The 10853-nt window shown below is 45.7% G+C and overlaps 1 protein-coding gene across 1 annotated transcript in view; it reads right to left on the reverse strand.

The window, feature by feature from the left end:
- The window catches only part of LOC118299831 (LHFPL tetraspan subfamily member 6 protein), a 43694-nt gene extending 33122 nt beyond the window's left edge, over positions 1 to 10572 (reverse strand). Inside the window, exons 1-2 of the mRNA XM_035623894.2 lie at positions 10156 to 10572; positions 8432 to 8951 (exon numbers count right to left, since the gene is read on the reverse strand). Coding sequence (XP_035479787.1) covers positions 8432 to 8816 — 385 coding nt within the window. The 5' untranslated portion in view covers positions 8817 to 8951; positions 10156 to 10572. The remainder of the gene's footprint in view (positions 1 to 8431; positions 8952 to 10155) is intronic.
- Positions 10573 to 10853: the final 281 nt, after the last annotated feature.

Here is a 10853-nt window from a genome sequence, read left to right on the forward strand (position 1 = left end):
AGTATTGACCCCACAATCCCCCCTCACTAGGAAGAACAGGGTATAATTAACTGTAGTGTTAAAGGCACGGTGCCTCAGAGACTGTAAAACAGGGTATGAATACTGAGAAAACGACTATCCCACAGGGCTCAGACCCAATCTATCCAATCCATACTTATTCATTTATTCAGCCCGACTCATGGCCTCTGATTCCCTCCGAGATGTCTAACAGGTCAAATGTTGGCTTTCCATCTTCTTCATTCCTAATTAGACATAACATCCAGCCAAGTTCAGCAAAACAGGGTTTTTTTTTCTTTCCTTCTCTTGTTCTCTCTCAGAGTTTATCTGCCACAGAAACCAGGACTAGGGAGGCTCAGACTGACTGTAAGGGGTTCATTGCTGTAGCCCTACTGGTGACTAAAGCATTGCTCACTGTAAGTACAGACCCCGGGCATTGACATCAAACAAGCGCTCGACAATGTGTGTCACCAGAGATACCGAGAAGCAGGGCCTCCGCCATCTGTTAAGCATGTGTCTGAGCTGTGATTCATGCATCCCCACAAAATCACTGTTTTACATGTCAGCGCCAAGGTGTGATATGCACCGACGGACACTTATTCTCTCGCTGTTCCTGTGAAAGCCCAGGAGAATGTCTTTTAATCGTCAGTGAACATGTCAAGCCAGCAACTCCTGGCTTTGGGTTTGCGGTGTCGTTCAGACGCTCCGCCACCACTGACCCTGGACTCTTTTCCTCCCGTGCTACCAGCAGACTCACATTTGTGACAGAGACAGTTTTCTGCTTGCTCACTTTTTACAGTGAGCAAGCTGAATGCTAAGAAGCTGAAACCCTATTCAGACGGTGAATTTCTAAAGAAGTGCCTCGTCCTAAAGTGTCAGTTTTTCTCCATCAGCAGTCAGATTACTGATATGGTACAAGATATAGAAGAAAAGAAACACAGGAGGATGCCGCAATAAAAAGTTTTTCCACTCCGTCCTGTGTTGTGAGACAACCAACCTATGCAATCCAACAAATACAGACCAACATTTCTGTGCGAGGGAACTCTGACAAGATGGATACAAAGGAGAAACTACTGTATTTGTCATTCATGACAAAATGGTGAATATTTGTTTGAGGAATTAGTTTTGGCCAAAACCAGCTATGAGCATCATGATCATCATCATCATCACTACCATCTGACATCAGACGCTTCACCAAAGAGGAGCGGCTGCTGCCATCGCATTTTAGAGGTGAGTGTGATCAATTTGTTCAATAATTTAGTATGAACCCCTGAAGGATGTTATAAAAATTGAAATGGCCCATAGGAAAAAAAGGTTCCCCCAATCAGGTACCGCTGATTTATGAGCTGCAAAATGAATGACTGCCACTCCCCACTGCCCAGTCCGGCATCACAGAGGAAATGGCATGGTGACTCTTGTAAAAGAATCAAACAGCTTGTTACGTCTCCAAATCCGAAAGTGTTCTTTGGTTTAACGAATTGAAAAAAACAACAACAACCCCAAAGTGTTTGATTGTTTTGTTTGGTGAATAACTTAAAATTAATTGATTATCAAAATGATACATTTTCTTTTAATCGATTAATCATTTTTATCATCAATAGTTTCAGCAATAACAAATTGATTTGTAAAACTCATTCAGTCCCCTCAACTATCCGGTATCGGCTGCGTTGTTGCCAGACACGGCTGCAGACACACCAGACACCGTTTTCTGGAACGGTTTTGTTTCCGGTGGACAAAAACCACGCCATATGCTGCACGCCTGCTACTATGACAGTGAAAACAATGACTTAACAGAGTAACAGACTGAAATAACCTTCCTGTCTGTTCTTTGGTTTGGCCAGACTTCCTGTTTGACAAAACTAAATCCCTGTTGAAGCTGGGCTTTCCGCCCTGCGTCTGTCTGTTTGTCTCACTTTTTTTTTTGGGGGGGGGGGTTCTGTTCTCCCTTTCTGTCTTTCTGATATGCAGTAGACAGCCGCGGTGAGGAAGAGGAGGAGAAAGAGGAGAGCAGGGGAAAAAGATGGTGAAGGAAAGCGGAAGGACACAGAGGGGTGCACAGAAAGCAAAATTAGGGGAAAGGTGAAACAAGCTTGAACCGAGAGCACTAGAAATGATACCGTATTAACCTCGAAGGAGAGGCGAGTTCATCCTGAGCAAGACCGAGGGGTGAAGGAGTAAGATAGACCAGAGTGTTGGAGGGGGGAAAAAAGACTGCCTGTCATGCACATTTCGCTGCCCTCTCGACTCCAAACACCCGGTGGTGTTGGTGGGGGTTTGAGGGGAACTGTTGGGCTGAATGAGCGCATTACAGTGTTGCAAGAGTGGTCTGCGCTTTGGGTGATCAATCAACCCAGAGGAAGAGAGGTCCACTTTATAACCATCAGTGGCCGGAAATGTGAGCAGTGAAGAGCAAGATGGCTTTCCAAAAACCATTACACGGGGCTCTTGTCCGTAGTGGAAAGGCCCGGCTTTCTCCTCCCCAACACGTGGGCCGACGCTGTCTCATTTGTTTTATCCAATGCCTACATGGCAGATGAGACAGTGCAGTTCATCATCATCACATCAACGTGGCAGGCCTACGAGGACAAAGGAATACAGATTGGGTTTTTGGAAGTAAGACGATAACACGGCACGACATTTGGAATATTTACCCCTGGCCGCGGACATGTCCTGCCATCCCACACCATTAAACAATGACAGTCAAGAGACACTGTTCCAGGAGGAATATTCCCCGGGAAACATGAGCTCTCCCTTCCCAAAGCCTTCCTCATATGGATGCAATTTCGTTTTGTTGAAGCCTACCTCTTGAAAATGACTACTAGTGGTGAGAGGGGAGTGGAAGCACACACTCTGTGACTGGGCCAGATCCAGCTGGCAGGAGCTCACAAAGCCGACACAAGGACAAAGCTCCTGGCTGTGCTGGTATGGCTCTCAAGCAGGGCAACACACTCATGTGCCAAACAGCCCCTGGCAACATTTTTGGAAACCACAGTAGCAGCCCATTTTAATTTACATGTCTTTAAAATCATTGCTCATGCCCTGGCTATAGAGGTAGTGCAGGAAGATATGGATAAGTTATTTAATTTGGCCTCACCACGATATTGTATCATATGTTGTGTGTGACAGGTCCCCTCTGGGGGAACAATACACTTACTCCGCGATGTGATACACAAACGAGAGTTTGAGTGCATTTCATGTGTCTGTCCTCACTGCGGCTTCATATTGTTCATTTGCTGACACTCCACACCAGTGTGGGCAAACTGCAGGCGCAGAGGTGTAAACAGAGCCAACCAACCAGAAAACGAAATGGAGAAGCTCTCCCGGGAGGCGACGCAGTCCAATTATTTGAGATTTCAGATCAACCGTGGGCTCCGGCAGAGGCTGATGTGGGAAGTGTTCAACCAGCTTGGCCAGCAGGCCGGTGCACAGGGCAGAGGCTGGAGCCAATGAGTTGGACTGTTACTAAGTATGTCCCTAAGATACTTCTCTCTTCTCTCTATCTTCAATTTTGCTCTGAAAACATAAAAAGAAAAAAATTATCAAAAGACCAAAAGTTCTGCAACTGGTCAAAAGATAAATGTATGTCAAGTTTGTCATCTCACTCTGAAAGACCTCAAAAAGGGAGCAACGGAAAACAGAGATGCTTGTGAAAACAAATCTCATTTTTCTGATCTCATTTCATCAAAGAGCTGTCAGAACCCAGGGGTAATATTTAATGTAATAGACATTAAATGTCTCTAATCAATAATAAATGTTCTTTTCCCATCGCGCAGTGAGGGCATCGGAATTTCCTCCAAAAATTGTAATGAGTACTTGGTCCTTATCCCAACAATGATAAAAATAGACTCTATAGATTCACAACAAACAGGCAGGGAAACATTTTGCGTTGAGCTGATTCAAACTGTTTCTCCGTCCCCCCCCCATGAGAACTGCACCTCCTCTGAAACAGCAGCAGCTAACTGTATTTAAAGTCCACTGCTCGTACCCTACATACTGTCCCAACAAACTCCTGAAGAAGGTCACACATACATTATATTGTTCGTCTTTCTACTTGGCCTGCGGTTTCAAAGACGCCGCGGTTCAACGCCTCCTCAATAAAATATAGCCTAAATCCCCCGGCCTTGAGGGGCTATATCTCATGACATTATTATCAAGCGAGAAAATGATTTCAATCCAGCTGACATTCTCTGCGGGTCAAAGCAATATTTTTTGAGAGATTTCAGGCGGGTGTTTTGGTACAATGCTTTATCGCGGGTTCACCTAATCGACAAGTAATTCTATTTTGGCTTTGAATGCTGCGAATCAGCCTCTGGGACCTTTACTTTATTTAATTTTTTTAGATCAGAGTTGTTCATGAAAAGGCCACAGGACACAGTTGTCAGTGACATGAACGGCATTCCACATTTGCAATTCACGATACCGAATGGACAAAAGTTCCCAGTTAACTGTTCAGGGTTTTTCGAACTTTCATTCCTCAGAAAAACAACCTTCTTGACTTCCAATGTTCCTGCTTTCAGCTGCTCTTTTGTTGGCAATGAAGAAAAAGACCCCTTTGTCTTTTCCTCTGTTGGAACCAACACTACACCAATTAGTCTTTTGTTGTATTTGAAATTACGGCACCAGGGTTTTTAATCAGGTACGAGTAAAATGAGATTATATTACTCTACTTTTGGCATTTTAACATTGTTTTCCTTCCAGTTTTGAAATGATTTGGGGATTTGGTTTTTAAGCTGTGGTTGGACTTGGCAGCGGGCTATATCATAAGCCTATTAATCCCTTGAAGTCAGTCGCACAGTGTATGAATTAGACTGTCTCAGACGAGGATTTGAGATCTGAAACACAATCCCGGTGTCGGAGACAACTCAGCGCGCGTGGCCATCGCTGAAATCTGTAAGTTCAATCGGGTCAGTGAGGCAGCCTGTGCCAGGAATTGAGCCCTTTCAAGCATCTGTGGATTTCAAACATATTTGAAGTTCAGAATCTGCAGCATTTTGTAATGTGAGGAGGAGATATGTGGCTGGTTTTTGGACAAAGTCAATGTTACGGGAGTCCAGGTTAAGGAATACTTGTACCTTGACTATAAAAAACATATATCAAACAGTACAAAATCGAGGTATAACTGTCAAAGTAAACACGCCTTTATATTCTATCTCTGGCTTTGTATGTCATAAACACAACCAGTGCAACCTGTACTTCCCAACCACTCTCTCTTCCAAACTTGGCATCGAGCCCTTATTGTCACACAAAGTCTCCGACTGCACCGCAGTGATGGGACGACGTTGCCGTTCAAGTTTACTTCTGCGAGTTGTCTCCCAAAGATTTCCCGAACGGCCCCATAAGCAGATCGGGTGTCTCGCTTTTATAAGCAGGAGCGTCTCTGGAAAAAGTCCATTACACGCCGACTGTTAGAGGCCCCAGGCTCCCATCACTATCTGTAATGTTCTACGGGTGATGGAGGAGACCAATCATCCAGTCACGCCGGGCCTGTCAAAACAAATGTCAGTACATAACTGCCTGTCAGGTGCAGAGGGGGAAGACATGATTTTAAAGGGGAGACAAGGTGGCATAAATTAATAGCAGGCTGAAGGATCGACGATGTTAAAGGGTGCATAAAAGTTCATTAATCTTGGCTGTTGAGAACAAATGTTGCAATGCTTTCTCCTTGCTGTGAACAGCTCTGCTTGGGAGCGCCCTAAAAGAGAAGGCAAGGTTCTGAGGAGTGTGTGCGTGTGTGTGTCCAAATGAAAAATCTTTTAATGTGTGAACCCCCCGTCTGTGCTGCAGTTGTTTAGAGTCTGCACCGCTGCATAACTAAGACAAGGAACTACAGCGAAAGCGGTTGTTTAATGTAAGCAGCCCAGAAATCTCAGGCCTTTGATTTATGAGCCAGAACAGTCTCAAAACTCGCAGACTCAAACTCCCTGGCCTGTGGAGGAATTCTGGGCCTTTGCCATTAGCAATTAACCAGCTCTGGAAAACTTGCCCATAGTGAACACGGAAGAAAACAGCATTAAAAGACCTCAACAAGAACAATAACAGTTGTTGTAGAAAACTTAACCGCTCAGTCCGGTCAGCAGCTAATTGAGATAAAGTGTTGATAAATCCGTTCAGCTCTAATCCCTTTTTTTATTGGATCGAAATCAAAACTACCGGAAGATATGAAGTGGGTGTTTTATTTGTGGTCCAGTCCGGAGGCACTGGCCTCTCTGGCAAGACACTCTTCATTAGTGGACAACAATAGGGGCAGAGGCGACACATAATGGAGGATGATGCTGGCATCAGACGGCGAACCATGAGGTTTCCCCTGCATGCACTGCCTCACCGACTGTACGCCTCATGTGCCCCCCCCCCCGGTCCTGTTAATCACACAGATTTGATCACATCTCCCGGCACACAGTTCTGCCCCCCCCCCGCAGATCTTTATTTCTCAGCGAGGCTCTCAGTTAATAAGGAGTGAATGCTGAACGTTACAATTATCAGGTAATCACTTCTTGAAGAGATGGAAGACAATACACAGACCAGCCCACTGAGCTTCCCAATTGTGTCACTTCCAATTCTGCCCTTCTGAGACATCTCTGCCCTTTGGCTCACCAGCATTCAAGTTAGAAGACCCCCCCAACCCCCTTTCCCAGCTATCCCTCCATTTACGTTCATGTGCGTCTGGATCTGCGAGACATCGAAAGAGAGAACCGGCGAGAAACTCAGAAAGGGATTTTTTTAAAGCCTACGACCAAAAATAGCAGCTTGCTGTAAAGCTCTGTGTATTGGGTTGTAGCGAGCTTAAAGGAAGCTCTACTTACATAAAAGTGACATTCGTGAAGCCGTCACCTTAATCATCCTCCACATTATACATCATTAATACTGATGTTCCTAAGTAGCTAAGCCTTTTCAGAACTGGGACGTGGCGCGCGGCGGTGGTCCTCTGAAGATTTATCCTTCCGAAAAACCTGGCAACTCTCTCAAGATCTGCCTGCAACCTGCTTTTCTGTCACATCACTTTTTAAAGCCGAGCTGGAGTGATGGTGATTGTAAACAGCGGAGTGGTGAGCCACAGTATGCAGGCAAACGTTTTGGAGCTAATGAAAGGGCTGGAGCGCCGCAGCTTCTTAAAACTAGGGCAGAGGAACTCGCAGCTTTGATGGGATCTCTCCCTCAGACCCCGTGTCCCGGGAGAACACATGTGCAACAGCACACAACACGTCTTGTGCCGTGCTGAGCTGCCTCCGCTGACTTATGATACTCAAACAAACAAAAGAGAAAGACATTTTCATGGCCAAAGCTGCAGCGTGGTCGACAGAGCTACATTTTTTTTTTTTTTACAAAGTGAAAGAGAAAGGGCAAGGGTTTCTTTTCAACTTTGAGAGGCACATTCTGGATTCAACCCAGAGCAGAAAATCGCACTGTTGTTGCATGTTTGTCGCCCCGGCGAAGCTCAATTTTTTCAATCCTTTCATCAGTTGAACTAGAAACAAAAGATATGAAATGAAGCCAAAAGTCTGCTGCACATAACAGACTGACGGAGAAAGACAAGTAAATACATGAAGCTATTATGAATCGCTGAAGCACTGCTCTCAATACCTTTTTTTTACTTCAGCAAATTATATGTTGCACTATGTTTACAATATCTGCTCCCAGAGACAAAAGGGAGAAAAGCCTCAAATGACCCAAAACCATTCACAAAATGTTGACACGCACACAACAACAATTCAGTTTGTAGATGACGCTCATTTTTAAATTTAACGTAACTTCATACAGCAATGAGCAGAAAACTGGGAGTGTTGCTTTAAACCAGAGTCATGATTTACAAAAAAAAAAAGAAAGATGTCAAGTGATCCGACATCATTAAGTGAGAAACATCACCGTTATCCTTCAGGGAGACTTTTCATTTCCTGTGAGGAGCCTGGACATCTGAGGAAACGGTGGCTTTCCTGGGCCGACGGCAAGTTCGCTGCCAGGGACAAGTTGGCCAGAGGTAAAATTTGCATGGTGATCAAGATTTCTATGCCTCCCTGTTTCCTCGCTGTTGTGTTTTTGTTCCTGCAAAGTCTGAGCAACACCTCTGTCGGTGAGTTCAAAACAGAGTTAATTAGAGCCGTCGAATCCGCCAGGATCGATACAAGCGTCTAAACCTGTGTTCTGTCAGTGCAAAGCAAAGCATAACAAATGTGTGTTATCTGACTGTTTATCATTTCATATTCCCAGATCTCTTCATCACGATCATCAGAGCCTCTGCACTCTGAACTGACCACACTCTGACACCAGTGTCAGGGCTGGTTGGATGCACAAACAAACACATACACACACACACACACACACACACACACACACACACACACACACACACACACACACACACACACACACACACACACACACACACACACACACACACACACACACACACACACAGAACAAAACAAAAACGCAAGCTTACCTCCAACAAACTGGATGCCACCAGCCACGCGGCCAATAGTGCGCGAGATGAGGTCGGAGATGCAGCATCCCATGAGAGCTGTGAGTGCCACCAGCAGGAGGAGGCCGCATCCCACACCCGTGACCACCGTGCAGATCCTCCACTCCAGGCTCGGGATGCCGTTGAAGGAGGCGTAGCGGCCACACTGCTCCAGCATGACGGTGGCCTGTCTCTCCTCGTCCCTCACCGGGTAGGAGCACCGGCGGAATGTGCCGAAGGACACGGGCTTGTCCATCTGTGTCCCCAGCAGCCAGTAGGGCATGAAGAAGCCAACGCAGGAGGCAGCGGCGCACAGCAGGGACAGCAGGGCCCAGATGACGCCCGTACATGTCAGACTGGACGCCATTGGCAAGCGACCTGCGAGTGGTTCACACAGTCCCTGAACTGACGGCAGTTATATGAGCAGTCGCTGTGTTGTGGGAAGCCTCGCACTGAGCATTTAACACGGGCAAGTCTTCACCTTCTCAGTGACTGCGGGTCCCTGTCGGGGGAAAGAGAAACATAGGGACTGAGCACTGACAGAATAATCCTCTGTGGGAACAAGTTGTTGGCTCTTGAATTCATGTGAATAAGTATTAACAAAACAACCCAGTAACGTGAATCACGTGTATTAAGGCATCGCAGTCAGAGATCGTTGTTTTGTTTCGTGTTGACTGTATGTTTGACGGATTTTTGTCCTCTCAGACTTTTCAAAATTGAGGAAGTGAGCAGATGATCAGACAAATTAAAAACTGGACATGGGTCAAACAACAGGCACAGATATACAAAATTTATTCCATCCAATTATGATCGACCTTCGAGCCAAATAAATAATCACCTCGTGTTTGATGAGCTGAGGGCAAAGATTATTATATTCCCAATCTACCTTATTTATTGGATGCGTTTTCTCTTTATTATGCCGCAGTAATGACGTAAATAAATCATGGGAAAGTTTAGTTGTCGTCTCATAAAATTGTGCATCTTTAGAGGGCGGCAGTGTGGATGCATAATAACAACTAGTAGCCCCCTAATATTGGAGAAACTTACTATCATATAAATCACCTTCCGGTTACCACATTCTCATGCACATTATTGGTAACTAATTGGACACTTGGAAAACAATGTTATGTAGCGTGTACATCCCTTATATTGCCATTCCTTATATTTGTTTAGTGGTTCTTACATTTTTATACGTGTGTTTCTATTTTTTTCTATATTTGTGTGGAGTGTTGTGTGCCTGCTGCTATAACACCAGAGTTTCCCAGTTTGGGATCAATAAAGTCTATCTATCTATCATCTATCTCTCTATCTATTTATCTATCTATTTATCCATCTATCTATTTATCTATCTATCTATCAAGTGTGGCTGTTGAGAAGTTTTATTTTGCAAGCAATGTTAAAACAGCAATATAAGTCAGTATAATAAACTTTTTAAAATGGCACAAACAGCTCTACCTGTTACAACAAACTTCCTATGATGCCATGTGAAACACACCCAGTGGAAACTGGACATTACAGTTCGGGGGGCTCAGTAGAAAGTCCCTGCAGACGCAAGCACAACAGGAACATGTACTAGTGAGTCAGTGGACGTCAGGGGTGACCTCGGGGAGCACGCCGTTATATCGCAGTGGTCCCACTGTCGGAATGTTAATAATGTAAACGGGGCAGAGCTAATGCAGAAGAAGAAGAAGAAGAGGAAATCTTACATGTTGGCACAGAGCCGGGGTGAGGGGCGCTCGGTGTGCACGGAGGGCTGGTTCCCATCTGCGGACTCCAGATACGTTGGGTTCTCAGAAGGACAAACTTTTCCTCCTTCGGTCGGTCGAGGAAGAGAGAAGGAGAAAGACGCGTCCGAGGTCCGAGCTGAGTGTGTAAATCCAAAGTGGTGGTGGTGGTGGTGGTGGTGGGGGGGGAGTGACTCCAGAATCCGTTCACCGATCACTTCCTGCTCTCATCAATGTGTTTAACCGAAGCGATGATCAAGTATTCACTCCCGTACGCTGCGGAGCGGAGACGTGCGTCGCTGCGCTGCGCTGCCTGGACTCCCGTTTCCACATTCCTGCTCCGAGAGAGAGGGAGAGAGGGAGGGACAGAGGGAGGGGAGGAGAGAGAGGGAGGGAGAGAGAGAGAGAGAGAGAGAGAGAGGGAGGGAGGGAGAGAGAGGGACAGAGGGAGGGAGGGGAGTCCATGAAACCCTCTCAGGAGGTGACCATCAATCACACATATCCCCACCCAGGGGCTGGACTCGCTGCTACTATCGCTCCCTGTATGTGCTCCCGGTGCGTTCACGGACGCCTCGTAAACCTGCCAAAGTCGTCGTTTTTTGGAAAAAAATAACAATCCATCACAACAAGTCAAGTAAAACCTCAGCTTGAGCTGAGTTGCTATGGAGACTCAAATATAA

Source organism: Scophthalmus maximus, chromosome 11 (assembly GCF_022379125.1).
Source record: "Scophthalmus maximus strain ysfricsl-2021 chromosome 11, ASM2237912v1, whole genome shotgun sequence".
NCBI lineage: Eukaryota > Metazoa > Chordata > Actinopteri > Pleuronectiformes > Scophthalmidae > Scophthalmus > Scophthalmus maximus.